Below are 19,074 nucleotides of genomic sequence, written 5' to 3' on the forward strand. Positions count from 1 at the left end.
TTGGGTGCATATCCTGACGCTCTCTTGCGTTCGCCCGAGTGGCGATAAAGTCCTTATGAAGTTGGTCTCTGAAATAATAGTTTCTTCCCAAGTTTCGGGTTTGTGAGATGGTAGCATCCATAGTAGCATGCAGTTCTCGGACTTGATTCGCAGTCTCCCTGTTTTGATCCCTGATGTTCACGATCTGTCAGTCGGTCCCCCGTGTTTGAGGTCGTGGCAACCTTGTTGGACTCCAAATGGTGATCGATGTCATTGTTGTCGACTATAACCCTCAATCATGGTTGCCCAACGGGGCACAGGTTCGATGTAGTCAAAATGGTTCGCGGGAACCCTGGCTATGTATGGAGGGTTGATCATCTTCGATTCCTCTTCTAATTTTTCCTCATCTTCATTAGGGTCTTCTTCGGGTTCTTCTCCTAACCATCTACCATTTCCCTGGTTGGCAAAGTAGGGGTCGCATGGTAAGTAGAATCTTTCCATGATATACGTGCGAGGAAGCATATATTAGTCGTATTCCTAGAAATACTTATAGGGGTTTGATCCTCATTAGTTACTTCTATCATAACATAGTGCATACTAATTATATATAATAAGATATGATAGACCTTCAAATAACTGATCCTACCCTAGGTCCACATCTAAACAAGGAAAAGGAGGTAAGGCAATAACCACAGATTCTAAGTCTATGATCTCTAAGTTATATATAATTTTATAGTATCTAGTTAGGGGATATAGACCTATTACTAAGGATCTGTTTACTTTTCACATACGTTATGATATTATAAAATACCCCATTATAAGTGTCATACTATTGATATTGTACGGTTAGACAGTCTGTTTGGAGTTGTTAGCTACAACTACATCTTATAAGGCAAATTTTGGCGTTGATGTTAGTACCATTGAACATTACCACGTGTTATAATGGGGTAAATGACTTAAGCATGCCATATTATGGAGCCAGTACAAAAAATGTGTTGTCATTAGTTCGATTACGAGTTCATCATAAAATCCCAGTTTTGTTCGTTACCATATATAATCGATATTTGGTTTATATAATGTTTTTGTTCACTTACTCTAGTTGACAGAGACTGTATGTAGTGGGATAGTTTGGAACTCAAAATAATAAGTTTCAGTTTCATAAATTAAGTAAGAAAATACTTAATAATCACAACGACACAATCTTACAAGTTGTATAAACTCAAAACCTATGAGTTTTACATATAAGCCATACCAATTCATGTATGAGACTTCAGGAGTAAAATTGGTTATTTTATGCTCTCACAAAGGGTAATATACCTCATTTTTATATAACTTGGTATTCAAAATCTTTAAATTAAAATGCATATTTTCTATATAAGTTTGACTTATTAGATGTATCTTGCCAAATTTTGTACTTTTAAATTTGAACGTATGATGTTTCTAAATGAGACCAAATACATTTTTATAACTCATCTATTTTATACTTTTGATAGAAAAGTAAGTATTTATAAAAGCTGGTCAACTTGCTAAATATTATAAAACACTTTTGGATATAAAAATACTTTATGTCAAAACCTATAGGACTCACCAACAGTTTTGTTGACGTATCTTAATGCATGTATTCTTAGGTTATTTAGTACGTCAGAAGTGTTCACTCACAGACTCTTCGTTATTTATATTATACCGTTGTAAATGCCAAATTTTTAGACGTGTGTCTCGATTTAGCAATAGTCATTATCAATGTAATTCTATTGTAGTAATAATAGAAGATTATATTTGTACTGTTTAATGTATGTTCAATAACTGTGATTACTGGTTTATGTCGCGCACATTGGCATTTCCGCCGACAGCCGGGTGTGAGACACGAGCCACCACATCCGTTCCATGGAGGTTTTGGTGTGCACCAGATCGATGGTAATTGAGATTTATTCTAATTCATTTTATTTCATATTCTATGTATATAAAAAATTATTTTGACTAATATTTTTTTATGCAGCGGTGCCTCCACAACAAAGAGGCATGACAGTAAACAAAAAAATGTACAAGTTATTTGCAGCTAATGACAAACAAACTCTGAAGATAATATTTAGCATAAATACTCACATGCCAATTGGGGAAGTATACGAATGTTTCATTCGGTAAGTTGGGAGCTATATGTGGTGCGACATCATTTTCGATAAGGACACATGGAAAGAAGTTTCTAAAGCCGAAAGGGTTGGCATGTTCCAGTATCTTTCGGTAAATTATTTATAAATTTATAAATTTAATATGTTTAATTTTGATTTATTATTAATTTCTCTAATATTTTGTAGATATGGTTTGATTTTGGAGTGATTTCAAATGATCCCATGGCATTAGTTTATTGGGGGTCACTGAACAATCTGATATGTGCACGTTATAGAGGCTGCAAAAATATTGCAAAAACTTATTTTACTAGGTTTGAAGGAGATATGGAGGCAGCAAGGGCTTAATCCCATGAGGGTATGGATCTGCAACGTTGGAGTGATTCTATTGACAACTTCTTAACAGAAAAGCATCAAAAAATCTGTTGAAAACAAAGAATGCTAGAAGAAGCAAGTAGTTTAGAATCGTGGAGGGAGGTGCAACTACGGTAGTCAGTGGCGGAGCCAGGGTCAAACTAAAGGGGCATCCCGATTTTTTTTTGTGTAATATACAATAAGAAAAAAAACCGCAATCTCATTAGATATAAAGAGGTGCTTCCATAACAAAATTACATTTTAAATTTCACCTCTTCGATCTTTCATTTTATGAAAGCGGGTAATTACATTTTCAGTCTTGACATTCTATAGTACTTCCTTTTCTACACTACAAATTAAAGCACCATTCATAAAATCATCACCTATTCTATTACGCAAATCGGTCTTCAAGAACTTCGTTGCAGAAAATCACCGTTCAATGGTTGCAGTTGCGATGGGCAAAACCAAAACTAGTTTTAATAATCTATAAACCAAAGGAAAAGAGAGGTGCTTCCTGGTTTCCTCCAACAAATGAGAGAGGTTTACAATTCCCTTCAATTTGAAAAATCTCTCATCATGGAGCAAAGAATGATAATAGATATCAAGTTGTTCATTAAGTTGCGCCCTTTCTGAATTGTCAAAATCGTTTTTGTATATCTCGCTTAGCTTTAACAATTTTACTTTATCAAAACTAGAAAATTAGTCACAAGGACTCAGTGTTGCCATGTTCTCTATCAACTCTGTGCCAATTTCACTAAATCTATCCCTAATTTCTTGAATTTGCATATCTAAAATTGTGTTAAAAATCACAACTTCAAAATGATGTTGATTAGTCTTATTGGTCCCATGCTTGCATGAGGTAACATAATATTCCGACATGTCCACAATTCCAATACTATGTTTTTCACAAAAAGCACATACCTTCTTCGAAATATGCGGAAACCCATTTTTTCTAAAAACTAACAATGCTTTCTTTGTCCCTTTTACTAATGAAGTCGCTTCCAAAATATTTTGATCTTTTTTTTAAATGCTTTGACAAGGTATCCGTGAGGCATAGAATTTCCAACATCAAGTGTAAAAGAAACACGAAATCAAGTGTGTTGAAATATGACAAAATACCATTTGTTTGATTACAGTTAGATAAAGTAGACCCCTCCTCTTTAACATATTTAAGTACCACAAAAACTTCTGCAAACAAATTCACCAAACTTACAATTGTTCTAAAATGTGAATCCCATATAGTATCTCTAGCTCGAACAAGAGAAATCTCTTGATCCAACCCTCTTCCTGTTTCTGTTTCACCAGTACCAATTTCAGCTGCCACTATTTCTTTTTGCATCTCTTGTATCATATATTTTCTCTTACAAGACCCACAAACGATAGTAACCACCAAAGCTAGTTGTTCAAAGAATTCATCAACATCATCATGTTTCTTTGCAACTGCCAAAACCACTAATTGAAGTTGGTGTGCAAAACAATGTATATAATGTGCATAACTGTTTTTATTTAGAATCAAAGATTTCAAACCGTTGAATGCACCACTCATATTACTTACTCCATCATAACCTTGTCCCCTCACATATATATTTAAAAAAATTAATAAAAAAAACTATAAGAAATAAAAATGAAACTAATATCGTATAAAAATTTAAAGGAATAAATATTTTATGATTTCTCACCTGGGACATACTCAAGTTATTGTTGGAAAATATGGTATCAATGGTGGCTTTAAGAGTCAAAGAAGATGTATCCAACGCATGAACAACTCCAAAAAAATCTTTCCTTTACAATCCCAAGTTTACCAACATATCTTAAAACTATAACCATTTGTTCTTTTTTGAAAACATCACTAGACTCATAAACTAAAATAGCAAACACATCTTTACCAATTTCATCACAAATAAACTTGATTATCTCTTATGAAAGCAATCGACAATCTCTTTTTGAATCGTGGGAGAAGTCAACTTTTTATGTTTTGGAACATTTTCTAAAGTAACTTTAAAAATCTTCTCATTATCTTCTCTAATCCGAGATAATACTTCAATGAAAAGTCCTTTATTATTAGACTTTTCTATGTCATCATGTCCATGAAATGGTAATGCATTTTTCAATAAAAATCTACAATTACGGATTGTGGCACGTAATCGAATTTCATAACTACTTTTCTTAAGTTATGTTTACTTATGCAAGACTTTACTAATAGATTGGTTTTTTCTCAATAGCAAATCGCACTTTTCTTGAGCCTTATGGTGATAAATTTGAATATTACCCATATGTTTCCAGAATGAGCCTTTTTTACTCCAATTGTCAAAGCCTTCGATTCTAAGTGCATCTCTTCCACCTTGTTCCCCTAGAATATCTCCAAACAAGTAAAAAAAACAATATGCCTTCTTATTTTTATGCTATACTCTAACCATGGAAAATCAGTAAACCATTGCACAACAAAACGTCTTGGCTTATTACTAATGGTTTTTTACAAACAATCCTATGTGTGCATGCAACCCTAGATTTGGATTTATGTTTTCTCTATTAGATACAAAACTTTATGAACACAATAAGAACCCTAGCAAGCAGGTATATATTTTGAAATTTATATAGAATAGTAGATCATATACCTCTTGTTGTTATATTGCAATAACAACACTAATCTTCAATCTCTTAGTCTTGAAAGCGAGTACCACAAGTGTAGTACCTCTGATGGCTCACAAACACCACAAGAAATTGGAGAGGCAAGAAAGAGAGGGATGAGAGAGGATGAAATCGGCTCTAGGAACCCTAGGGAACAAGTGGCCGATTTCCTTAGCCTTAGGGGTCTTTATATAGGGTATAGATTAGGGTTTCAGTCCTTATCCTTATCTAGTTGCATGCCCACCAAGTAACCATAAGATAAGTCTTGAAAGCCTTATCCTTTGACGATTTCAAGGATCCTTATCCCTTGAATTCGTCCAACCTATCTCTAGGGTAACCATTGCCCTACTTTGCAACTATCATATAATTACAATTCAGCCCTTGTAGTTTAATTAATTACATTTGATCACAAAATTAATTTTTAATTAATTATTGATCAATAGTAATTAAACAAATATGATTTATCCTTTAATATATTATTCCTATAATATATTAATAAATCATAATAACCTCTTTCTCTATTATTTCTCCAATCAAATTGCTTTGGTGAAGCCAACCCAAAAGGATCATGCATAACCAGGTCAAGTACTTACCAAATATGGTTACGAGCTTAGACACTAATCCAACAGTCTCCCACTTGGATAAGTCTAGTAACCACAAATGTAAGTATAACTCGATTAGCAATCGTAGCTCTCAAAGATGCTGTCGAACTCTGGTCTTATTAGTAACCAGTCCTTTAGATAAGGGATCATACAGTCCTCTGTTTTAGATATCATGCGGACAATCTCATGGAACATAGTCATACTTATTGTCCAGCAGCTAGTTTTTCGATCTCAAATTCATTTGACATAGAACTTAGTTAAACACATCAATTCAGTCATGACCGGGCCTGACACATAATTCGAATCAAAATCATCGAAGAGCCCTGATATCGCTTTTACCCTCTTAGGATAAAAGAAACAGATAAACTTCGACTTATTTGCATTTACTACTCACTAATTAATTATACACAACAATGTGTTTTATGACATCAATTTACTGATGCGGTTTCGCATTATCAATGTACAATTAATTAGCAACCAATAAACCATATATATTGGTTTTAAGACCATATGATATTATCGTCTTGCGATCACTCGTGATAGATTCCATGAAGTGATTCCAGCAAGCGCGGGTTCATTCCAATGCTCAAAACTTATTTATAAGCACTCATGAATGTTGTAACAAACCTTTGTTGTGTCTAATACTTTTTAGACAATCTACACACCAATTCATGATAGTCTTCATTCATATCTACTTCCAACATATGAACAACCGTGGATCGTTTGAATAATTCGATTATTCTTAATTAACTCAATTATTCAGGAAGTCAAAACATGCAAAGCAAAATAATAGTCAACCAATTAACATAAGACAGTAGCTATACTAATAAATAACACTCCTTTATTTAATCATTAAATGTCAATTACAATTATCTATTACTCATTTCTAAACTATCTAATCTAATCTAACATCGTCCTTCGGCCCAATGATCCTAGCGTGTTGCAAATGCTTAACCCTAATCAGTCCCTTCGTAAGCGGATCTTCTGGGTTATCCTCTGACGATATCCTCTTAACTATGAGGAGTCCTTCTTCAACCCGATGTCTAATAAAATGATATTTTCTATCGATATGTCGAGATCTACCAACCGCTCCTTCATTATCATAGAAAATTTTCAATAGGCTCCGTTATGGTAGGCACAACTCCAAGGTCTCCAGTGAAGTTCTTTAACCATATTGCCTCCTTTGATGCTTCGCTCGCTGCAATGTACTCTGATTCGCACGTTGAATCAGCTATGATTTCTTTCTTTGAACTTTTCCAAGTCACTGCTCCTCCATTAAATGTAAAGACCCATCTCGACTGTGAACGGTAGTTGCCCCTATCAGTTTGGAAATTGGTGTCACTATACCCTCGCACCTCTAAATCATCACTCCCTATGAGAACTAGAAACCATTCCTTGGTCCTCCGAAAGAACTTAAGGATATTCTTGACTGCGGTCCAATGTGCTCTGTCGGGGTTCCCTTGATATCTACTGACCATGCTCAAAGCGAAGGCCACATCAGGGCGAGTACAAGTCATAGCATACATGATTGAGCCTACTGTGGAAGCATAAGGTACTCGGCTCATTTCAGCTATCTCGGCTTCGGTACTCAGACTTTGAGTCTTACTCAACTTGGCATTACTTTGGATCAATAATTCTCCCTTCTTCGAGTTCTCTATACTAAAATGTTTTAGTACCTTGTCCAAGCAAGTATTCTAACTAAGTCCTATTAGTCTCTTACTTCGGTCTCTCGCTATCCTTATTCCCAAAATATAGGAAGCCTCTCCAAGGTCCTTCATAGCGAAACACTTCCTGAACCAGGACTTAACTTCTTGCAGTGTCGGGATGTCGTTTCCTATGAGTAATATGTCATCGACATATAACACGAGAAAGCTAACTATACTCCAACTGCCTTTGACATATACACATGATTCATCTTCGCTTCGTACAAATCCAAACGCTTTAACTTTCTCATCAAAGCAAAGATTCCATCTACGAGATGCTTGTTTAAGTCCATAAATGGACTTCTCAAGCTTGCACACTCTATTGGGATGCTTCGTATCGATGAAACCCTCTAGCTGAGCCATGTAAACATCCTCAGCCAACATCCCATTAAGGAAAGCGGTTTTGACATCCATTTGCCATATTTCATAGTCATGAAATGAAGCAATGGCTAGCATCACCTAATAGACTTAATTTTAGCAACTGGTGAGAAGGTCTCATCATAGTCAACTCTGGGAGTTTGAGTAAAGCCCTTCGCAACCAATCGCGCCTTGTACGTGTGCACATTCCCATCCATGTTCGTCTTCTTCTTGAAGATCCACTTGCACCCAACCGTCTTACGAATGGGCACATTGTCAACCAAATTCCAAACTTGGTTGTCATACATGGACTGAATCTCGATGTCCATCGCCTTTTTCCATTTTGCAGACTCCGGGCCTGCCATGGCTTCCTTATATCTGTTAGGTTCATCTAGATTTACTAGTGTACTATCACTAATATACATGTCCCCTTCGTTAGTAATATGAAAACCATACAACTGGGGTTGAACTCTAACTCTTTTGGAATGTCTAAGAGGTAAGGATTCGTTAATTTGGTTCAACCAGAGTTTCCTCCTCGGGTTGAGTGCCAGCGTTAGAGGTTCCTTCATCGCTCGACTCTTGAATCTCTTCAAGATCGATTTGCCTCCCACTGTCTCCTTGGTTTATGAGTTCTCGCTCTCGGAAAACCCCTCTCCTCGCAACGAAGACAACATTGTCACTCGGTCTATAAAAGAGATACCTAAAGGATTTCTGCGGGTAGCAGATGAAAATACATCGCTCACTACGAGGTTCGAGCTAGTTGTGAGTCTCTTGTCTTACGAAAGCCTCGCAACCCCAAACCTTGATATGTGCCAACGAGGGAGCTTTCCCTGTCCACATCTCGTGAGGTGTTTTGGTAACCTTCTTTGTTGGGATTCAGTTAAGGATATGGGTGGCAGTCTCTAAGGCATTCCCCCAGAATGAGATAGGTAGTGAAGCACGACTCATCATGGAACGAACCATATCCAACAAGATTCGATTACGTCTCTTAGCCACACCATTCAACTGCGGTGTCCTAGGCGGCATCAATTGCGAAACTATTCCGCATTCCTTAAGATAGTCGTGGAATTCAAGACCTAGGTACTCTCTGCCTCAATCAGATCAAAGCATCTTGATTTTCCTGCCCAATTGATTCTCCACTTGTTTAAACTCTTTGAATTTTTCAAAGGTTTCTGACTTGTGCTTGATTAAGTAAATATACCCATATCTACTATAATCATCGGTGAAAGTCACATAGAAGTGGTCCGCGTCCCTTGTGGTGGATCTAAAGGGCCGACACACATCGGTATGTATTATATCCAATAAACCCTCACCCCTTTCACAAGTGCCAGTGAAGGGTGACTTGGTAATCTTTCCAAGTAAACAAGACTCGCACATGTCATCGTCCCTAAGGTCGAATGACTCCAACACTCCATCCTTTTGGAGTTGGGTTATGCGTTTCTTGTTGACATGTCCAAGACGAGAATGCCACAAGCATGCTTTATCCAAACCATTGGAAGAATCCACACACAACACATCATTTCCTAAGTTATCTACAACCATAACAGTTTCATAAATTCCATTACAAGGTAATGCTTCAAAATATAAGACACCATTTAGATAAGCATAAATTGAACCTTTCTCATTATCAAACGAATATCTAAATCCTTGTCTAAACAAACCATGAAATGAAATGATGTTTCCTGCCGTATCTGTCGAATAGCAACAATTATCTAAATCTAAACCTAATCCATTACTAAGCGCTAAAGAATACACTCTAATCTTGGTGACAGGCGACGATCTTCTGTTTCCCATGACTAGATTTATTCTTCCCTGCTCTACATCTCTATTTCTTCTTAGTCCCTGCATATTAGAACATATGTGAAAACCACATCCTGTATCAAGAACCCAAGAAATAGTACGTGATGAATCATTAGATTTAATTGTGTAAATACCCGTGAAAGACGGCTTCATCTTCCCATCCTTGATGGATTGGAGATATTCCGGGCAGCTTCTCTTCCAGTGTCCTATTTTGTGGTAGTGGTGACATTCTGCCTCCTTAGGGTTTGAGTTGGGCTTAGCAGGACCGACTTTGGTTCCACTAGTAGAGGAACCATCTGGGGGATTTCCCTTGTGGTGGCTCTTTGAAGGAGCCTTCCTCTTTTTTCCTCTGAGGGAGTTGGTGCAATAGATTTGTCCTTGAGGTTGCTCTCAGCAGTCCTTAGGAGTCCTTGGAGTTTGCTTATGGTGACTTCTTCTTTGTTCATGTGGTAGGTCATCCTAAATTGGTTGTAGCATGAGGGAAAAGAATGGAGAATGATGTCGATAGCTAAGTCTTCCCCAATGTTAACATTTAACTTGCGAAGACGATCAACATACCTTTGCATCTTTTGCAAATGCGAGGTTAGGGATTCTCCACTTCTCATCTTAGCGGTGATCATGTTGGTAATGATCTCGTAACGCTCTTGCCTTTCACTTTGGTGGTACCTCTCCAGTAAATATTGGTGCATTTCATAGGGATACATGTCCTCATAGGACTTTTGGAATTCAAGATTCATAGTGGCCAGCATAATACAATGGACTTTCGTTGCATCAGGCTCAGGGGCGGAACACACACATTAAAATTAGAGGGGCCGAAATAAAACTTTATAATAGAACCAAATAAAAATATATTAAGTCGTTATCGAAAGACTAATTAGAACTTGCAAAAGGTTTTTTTTTTTATAAATAATGTATATAATTAGATATTGGAAAAGTGAAAGATATAAATATGAATTATATTACAGTGACCAAGAAATACAATTAATTTATGTTTATAAAATAATGAAATCATAAAAAATAAAAAATAAAAGAGTTATCAAACAAATATTTTTTTTTTTTTTTTTTGACAGCGGAGCATCATCTTTCTTTCAAAATTTTGACAGCACACGTACCTCTATTAGTTACCTTTATCAGTGATATTATGTAGGGGCTATGATTGTAGATAAAATATAGTAAAAAATCAGATTTTCTTATAGATAAAAATCACAATAAGAAAAAGGATCAATTTAAGAGCGGAGACCATAGAAATAAAAGGTAAGAACGAAGGTTGTATGAGAGTAAATGCCACAGATACCTGGAGACGATGGAGATAACATTCAACAAAGGTCGACATGGCTTCTAAGACGACGGATAGCAGTCATTTCCGGTAGCGACGCTCGACCGACATTTTTTCTAAGAGGTCAGAAACAACGGTTTCCGGCAACGAACCTAACTTATTTTCTTTGTTTTTGAACTTTCTTGAGATTTGTTTCTCAAAAGAACTAAATGTGTTATATTGATGATACGATACAGCTTCAAAATAACAAGATGATTAAGATTTGTTGGGATTCGATTTCCATTCCAAATTTCTACGGGGTTTGTTTTGATTTAGAAGACTTTAAGTATCTTCTAAATTTCTTTATTTAATGTCTGCATTCCTCCTTCATTTTTGATATAAACTAAAACATACATATTTTGGCTAAGCATTTGATAAAAAGCAGGCAAAAAACCGGGGAGGCCATGGCCCCTCCCGGCCCCCAAAGGGATCCGCCACTGATCAGGCTCATGGGTCTCAAAGACGGCCATTTCTTCGGGAGTAGCGATTTTCGAATTGATCCTTTCAAGCTTCTCTTTGAGGACATATTCTTTGTTCTCGTAGCGAGCAATCATGTGAATGTATCTTATCCATTTGTTGAAATTCGATCCGTCGAATGTCACCTTTTGACATAGGTCCATTAACGAGAATGAACCAGCATCAACGTTGTTTGCGTTTGCGTTAGACATCTCTAATAGAAAAGAATAAAGTTTGATTAGAATTGAATCCCTAATTAAACACCCAAAATGAGAAATTAGGGCTAGGATCCAACAACATTATTTACACATTAGAAAAAAGATGCCGTAATCCAACATGCAAATAATTTGGAGGTAAGTGAATGGCGATTCACTAATTCTTCACCATGAAAAACATAAGTCTTAGGTTTTAAATGTATTGAGAATTCCTAGATTTCTTGAGATTCATTGAACTTTTCAATGACATGTTTAAATCTCGATATGCCCCTCTTATTTATGACTGGGATGTTGAGGATCACAAAGCGGGTGTGAATAACCATGCAAATATACATGTTGCCCTCATTGTTATAGTCACTTATTCGATGTGCCGGTTAACCACACACGCTCCATCGAACTATGATAAAAAATGAGTCACCCTTTGCCACCTTTGCTTAGAACCAATTAGAGTGTCGGTTAACCACACATGCTCCACTAACTTCTTAGCAAGGGTGTAAAGTGTAATTTCATGGGATTGCATCAATTCACTTTTGCCTAAAGTAACTAGGATTGAGAATTTTGTAAAAACATTCAGTTACTTTATATAGTTTCATTATACTTATTAATGAAGAGAGGATTACCTTATCCTACCCGTTCGGCTAACGACACTCTACCAATCAAGGAAGCGGTGGGTAAGAGTGGAGACCCATTAAACGGCCATTTTATAGACCATAACCTTATACCCCCCTTATAGATCAGCTTCGTGAATGAGGCCTACTAACGGTAAGACTAACATTTTAGTTATATATATATATATATATATATATATATATATATATATATATATATATATATATATATATATATATATATATATAAATATATATATAAATCTTGTAATAATATAATAGTATAGGGTGTATTTTAAACATTTTAAAAATACTAGGGTTTTAATCTCAATTTAAATTTTTTGAAATTTATAACTTTTAAATTAAAATTTTAAATATTAAAACTCTTGATTTAATAATTATCTAAATTAAACAATTAATTTTAATTACTAAATCATAAAGTATTATTTTAAATTAAACAATTAATTTTATCCTAATCCCTTATATCCCTCTAAATTTCAAAAATATGGGAGTGGATAATTCAAAATCTTTTAATTACCATATTTAACAATTAAAAGATAATTACAAGATATGGGATTATTCAAATCCCTAGACTTTAGGGACTTATCTTGGGGAGGAGGCAAATCTCGAAAATCTAGGGTTTGCAAACCCTAGATCTCGAAATCTTGGGCAATAATGAAAAGGGTTTGAAAACCCTTCAAAATTTTGAACACAAGGGTTCAAGAACCCTAAAATCGAAATCCTTGCCTCCTAGGGTTTATTGGCCATAAACCCTAAAGTGTCAAATTCATACAATTGTATAATACTAATTGAAAACAATTCAACCAAAGGCTCTGATACCACTGATGGGTTTTGTACAAACAATCCTATGTGTGCATGCAACCCTAGATTTGGATCTATGTTTTCTCTATTAGATACACAACTTTATGAACACAATAAGAACCCTAGCAAGCAGGTATATATTTTGAAATTTATATAGAATAGTAGATCATATACCTCTTGTTATATTGCAATAACAACACTAATCTTCGATATCTTAGTCTTGAAAGTAAGTACCACAAGTGTAGAACCTCTAATGGCTCACAAACACCACAAGCAATTGGAGAGGAAAGAGAGAGAGAGAGAGAGAGAGAGAGAGAGAGAGAGAGAGAGAGAGAGAGAGAGAGAGGAGAGGATGAAATTGGCTCTAGGAAACCTAGGGAACAAGTGGTCAATTTCATTAGCCTTAGGGGTCTTTATATAGGGTATAGATTAGGGTTTCAATCCTTATCCTTATCTAGTTGCATGCCCACCAAGTAACCATAAGATAAGCCTTGAAAGCCTTATCCTTGGACGATTTCAAGGATCCTTATCCCTTGAATTCATCCAACCTATCTCTAGGGTAATAATTGCCCTACTTTGCAACTATCATATAATTACAATTCATCCACTGTAGTTTAATTAATTACATCTGATCACAAAATTAATTCTTAATTAACTATTGACCAATATTAATTAAACAAATATGATTTCTCCTTTAATATATTATTCCTATAATATATTAATAAATCATAATAATGTATTTCTGTATTATTTCTCCAATCAAGTTGCTTTGGTGAAGGCAACCCAAAAGGACCATGGACAACCGAGTCAAGTACTTACCAAATATGGTTACGGGCTTAGACATTAATCCAACAATTACTAAATAATGTATATTAAAAAATATGCCCCTTTGGTTGACAAAGCCCTTTAATCAAATATGCCCTCCTTATTTCATCCATTTGAGTAGGATTATAAGATGTAATTGTGACAACCCGATATTTCAACTCTTTGTAACGATCAAAGTGGGTCAAGTATTGTAACCACTTATGAGTAATAAAATTTACTTTCATAATAAATGTACAAATAAGTCCTATTTATTTTCCTTCTATGATTAAATGTCTTTGAACCATGATCGTACGTGAAAAGAACGCCCAAATCCGACTTCATTTAGCGAAATTATGATTTTTCCAAATTCGACTCAGCAACAGACAGCTAAAAACTCGAATCGGAAATCGAGTGACTTTTGACCGGAATGACCTAAACGAGAATCGAAGGTCTCGACAATGGTATTCTAGCGATAAAAAGTCTGGCAAAAACCGGCATCAGATAAAGAAGTTACGAATTTTCAAAGAAATTCCTTAAACACGATAGATTTATATTTAATAAAAAAATAATAATAATTTTGGAATTTGCCGACGGAGTCTAAACGAAAGTTGAAGAGCGTAGTCTCACCTACGCGGGGATATAAAGACCATCGAAAACGGAGTTCGTATGAAGAAGATATGAATTTTTGAAGTTTATTAAATAAATTAATTATTTATTTAAAACAATATTCGGATATTATCCGAAGGGGAGTCAGCATACGCGTTACGCGCCGCGTACTGCTGTACGCCCCGCGTACCCGAGAACGCTCGGTCTCAAACAGTCCACGTCGCACGATCCGAAGACCCGACCCGACGTCCCATCCGACCCGCGTGCCAGCGATCCGTCCCATCCGACCCGCGAACCCAGGAACCCGTCCCATCCGAGGCAGAGGCGGTCGGGTTCGGTCACGCATGACGCACGCGTACGCGCTGCGTACTAGCGTACGCCCCGCATACCGAGGCAGACCAGCCTCCTTATAAATAGCATGCGAGGGTTTCCAAAGAAGGGGCTCATTTCTCTTCTCTCTCACTCTACTTTGCCTCGTTTTCCGTGCCCTTTCAAACCCGAAGCTCTGGTCTTTTTGGCTCAAGTCCCGAAGGTCGATTTTACTCCCGAGATTCCCGAGAATCCCGAGGAAAATCCGTTTCCCGAGACAAAACTCTGTCCGGTTTTCCATCTCGCTATCTCCAAAACTTTCAAGTGAGTTTCATACCCCTTAATCAACCGTTTTAATTATTCTAAATACTTTTATATGCTTTCAAAGGGGGGGATTACAAGTAAAACACACGAGTATTATCGTGTGTTATATAAAGAAACTCTTTTATATACTGTTAAATATTCAAATCACATGCGATTTATAAACCTTTAAATGAACTTTTAATTATATAAATATATATCATACGTTACAATAGCATTCAATCTTTTAAAGTATAAAGTTGTTGTAATGCAGGTATAAAACTAAACTGTTCTTAAATTATTCTTTTCTATCGTAGAATCGACACCAAAAATCTATGCTTTCATAAACAAATGATTCTTTTCCTACGTATTTCTAAAAACAAACAAGGCACACTTTGTAAAACTATAATAGGTATAGTTTTACGAACAGATTTCTAACTCTTATGTACTAGAAACATATATTTCAAGAAGTTTACTTTCGTATACAAGAACAAACGTAACATTTTAACCAGTAGATCTGTTTTTATACCACGGGATTGTGAGACACTAACTTCATGTACGTTCGAGTACACATTTCAAGTCCTATATTATATACCAGAATCCCTTGGAGGGGGAGCTTGGTGTTTGTGTATAGATCTATACGGGCTTGACAACCCGCGCCCTGACTGTTAGCTACAGTCCACCGTTTGGGGTGACAAACGTCATAACATTCCAACGCCTGAAGAACGTTATGTATAGGCATTTCGAGTCAATAGTATGGTTATAAAACTCACAAGGGGTATTAAAAACGCATTGATTTACAAGGTTTTCAAACTCATTTATTATTTTACCTTTACATATATCTTGGAAACAAACATTGGTCTTGAATGAAGACTACTTTTATGCTAGTAGAAAATATAGGATTTTCTAAAATACATACAAACAAAGATAAAACATTTCATTTCATTTAAACATTGTCATTTAAATACTTATGAAATTCACCAGCTTAAATGCTGATCAACTCTTTCAAAATTACTTGTATGTCCCAGGGATTCAGTAAATTTCAGGTACTAGTATGCTTTTGAAGAAGAGATGCTGCGGAGTCAGTTTAATCTCATATTTTTGACATCATATTGTAATTGGTTTTGAACATGTAACTTTTGACAAATGTAAACTTTCAATTATATATATGATGGTTGTATTGCTTTCTTTACTATGTATTCATTTGTTACGCTACCACATGAAGTCATCCGCCCCCGAACGTTTCCGCCGTTCAGGTTTGGGGGTGTGACAGTAATCTTTGGCCTATCCCCTGGGTCCGAATGAAGATCATTCAAATCAAAAGATTGTGTTGCTTTTGGTTTTGGCATTGGTTGATTAGTTTGTGGAACTTGAGTAGGTTCATTAGATTGTGTTTCTTGTGGTTTTGGTATTGGCTGATTAGTTTGTGGAACTTGATTACTTTCATTAGCCCTATTTTTTTTGAAAGTTCCTTCACCATTGTTGTCTCCAACATCTAAATGTCTTTTGAAAAAACTTTTAATAGCAACCTATAATCAAAATATATGAACTATAAACTTGACTTCGTGTTTCAACAACAGTTAACAAATAACAACCTAATAACCTACAGTCAAATTATCAATTATCAAGATATATCAACTATAATCTCGATTCCAAGTTTCAACAACAAATGAACAAATAACAATCTTCAATAAAAATATATCAACCATAACTTGATTTCAAGTTTCAACAACAAATAATCATTAAGTATTAACCCTAAGTAGATAATTTAACAAAGGTAATTGTTAATTTCTAAATTTTCAAACATAATAACAAAAAATTTGAATTTGAATTAACCTAAATACATAATAGGGATGAGTATTTTGGTTATACTAACTTGTTTCATTGTGATGGAATATCCGAGGAGTGGAGGATGTGCTCGAAATTTTGCAATTGAGAATGCTTGATGTCCGAGTCCGATGTCCACGATCGCAGCAAGGCCGTAAGGCAGAAGACGATTTCCGATTTTGAAGTTGGCAATTGAGAAGACGCACGAAGTGACGATCGAATAATCCAATTACGTGAATCGTGATTATGTCTTTTTTTTAATTGGACTATTGGGTTTAATACCTCTTTGTTTCAATAAATTAATTGGCGTGGGATTAAAAATTTTGGACCATTTGGGATAGTTTGTATTTTGGTCCCTTTAGAAATAACTTAGAATTTTTTACGGTAGCCTAATTTTTTTCTGATATAAAACCACAACATAAAACGATTTTTCCGAAAAAAAAAATTAACACTACTAAATTGTTTTTGAGGGGTATCCCGTGATACCTTATGGATCCGCCTGTGACGGTAGTGCTTATTTTAAGAACGTAAGTTACAATAATGCTTATTCGGTTATAACATATTTTTTAATGTTTATTCAAGTATAACATATTTTGTGATGTTAAACATAATTTGAAAATAGACTTGAAACATTTCATTATGGGTATGTGAATAAAAAAAGGGAATTTATTGATCCTTTGGTTGAAGACCAATATGTAAGTTAATATTACTTAAAAATGAAGTAGATTGTTTTTTTTTTTGTTAGTTTTGATGTATATTGACAATCTTTGTAAAATACATAATGCCTTAGTTGCTAAGGTTGCTTTATAGATTCATCACATAGCCGACTCCGGTGGTGATCCAAACTCCATTGATTTGATCGCAATATTTGAGAAGGTGTTAGGTGCTTAAGGGGGCATGTGAGAGGCATTGGGCTTAAACCTCCTTCTGCAGCGGATACAAGTGTTCTATCCCAATGACAGTCGCAATCACAAACATCGCAACCAATACATGTACTTGTTAAATTCTTAAAGAATTTGTTAGCTTTGCTATATTGTTAATAACTTGGTGCATTTATAGTAATTTTTGGTAGTTTGGTAGTTTGTTAAATTGTTAAAGACTTAATTGATTTGGTTGTTTAATAGTGTGTTAAATTGCTAACGACTTAATTCATTTGGTGGTTTGATAGTTTGATAATTTGTTAAATTGTTAATGACTTAATGTACTTGTGACTTAATTGTAGGATGTTGATGTGAATGCTTTTCTTCAAAACCCGACGTTTGTGACGACAATTGGAGATATTATCCTTTCGTTTAAGAACCAAGTCAACAACGAGGAAAATAATGATTGGGGAAGACCAAGACACATAATATTTCTTGTTTTATGTTATGGATGATGCTATTTTGGATTTATTAGATAGTTTATGGATGCTATATTTGATGTTTATTTTAGATTTATTAGATACTTTATGTAATGTGATATATTTGATGTTTTATGTAATGTGGTATGTATTTATTTCTGTATTTTTTTTTATCAAATCTCCATTTTATTATATATAAACTAAAATCATAAATAAATTGTTTTTTCAAAAAAAAAAAAAAAAAAAAAAAACATTAGCAGCGACACCTTTAGGGACGACATTGACCAATTGAGACGACTACTGATTCTGGGAGAATTGTCGGAAAAACTCCGACCGGTGGCCGGAATATCAATAGACGATGCCAATAACAACGACAAAGACATATAACGACGATGAGTATTAGAGAGGACGCCATTTGCGACGACAAACAAGTATTAGCTACAAGGTAATAGTGGCGACATGTTGTTGCTAAAGGTATTAATGACGACACGGGGTATCAATTGCGACGTTTTTTGTCGTCGCTAAATGTTACGTTTTTTGTTGTGATAGTCTAACATTACCGTTCTCTTAATTAAACTTAATTTTTTTCTTTGTCGGTTAATAGCAGAAAGTTAGTATCACAAAGTTAATAGAAATCATTAACATCCAGAGTAAAACCTAAGACCTCCAATCTATAAGATAAAATCTCTGCCAAATGAATTGTTTACACATTTGCCTTTAAAAATGTTCAAAGATACTATAACTAAATACCTAAAGTGATTTTTGAGTATTAGAGTGGAAATTGGAGTTAATCATACAACTATAGTATCGTTATAACATCTATGTCTAACATTAATTAAACCCATAAATTTGTTAGCTATTTTGTTAGTCAAGTAAACAAAACCCAACTTGTGGCTTTCAAGGTTGATGATTTTTCTTGAAGGGTAC

The 19,074-nt window shown here is 35.2% G+C and overlaps 1 protein-coding gene across 1 annotated transcript; it reads right to left on the minus strand.

Annotated features, from left to right (window-relative positions):
* Window positions 1-2,885: 2,885 nt before the first annotated feature.
* Window positions 2,886-4,002, minus strand: LOC145010189 (uncharacterized). The gene is made up of 3 exons (XM_078968761.1): window positions 3,576-4,002; window positions 3,180-3,244; window positions 2,886-3,122 (listed from the first exon to the last, which is right to left on the minus strand). Exons 1-3 carry the CDS (start codon window positions 4,000-4,002, stop codon window positions 2,886-2,888), a joined length of 729 nt encoding a protein of 242 aa, XP_078824887.1.
* Window positions 4,003-19,074: the final 15,072 nt, after the last annotated feature.

This window comes from Lactuca saligna, chromosome 8 (assembly GCF_052625555.1).
Source record: "Lactuca saligna cultivar CGN05327 chromosome 8, ASM5262555v1, whole genome shotgun sequence".
Classification (NCBI taxonomy): Eukaryota; Viridiplantae; Streptophyta; class Magnoliopsida; order Asterales; family Asteraceae; genus Lactuca; species Lactuca saligna.

Excerpts from the sequence above, each read along its gene's own strand:
- LOC145010189 (XM_078968761.1), bottom strand. The coding sequence starts at position 4,002 with ATGAGTGGTGCATTCAACGGTTTGAAATCTTTGATTCTAAATAAAAAC. Across the intron at positions 3,245-3,575 it reads TAACTGTAATCAAACAAATG|ATATGCAAATTCAAGAAATT; the intron begins GTATTTTGTCAT and ends ACACAATTTTAG. Across the intron at positions 3,123-3,179 it reads CAGAGTTGATAGAGAACATG|CTAAGCGAGATATACAAAAA; the intron begins GCAACACTGAGT and ends AAATTGTTAAAG.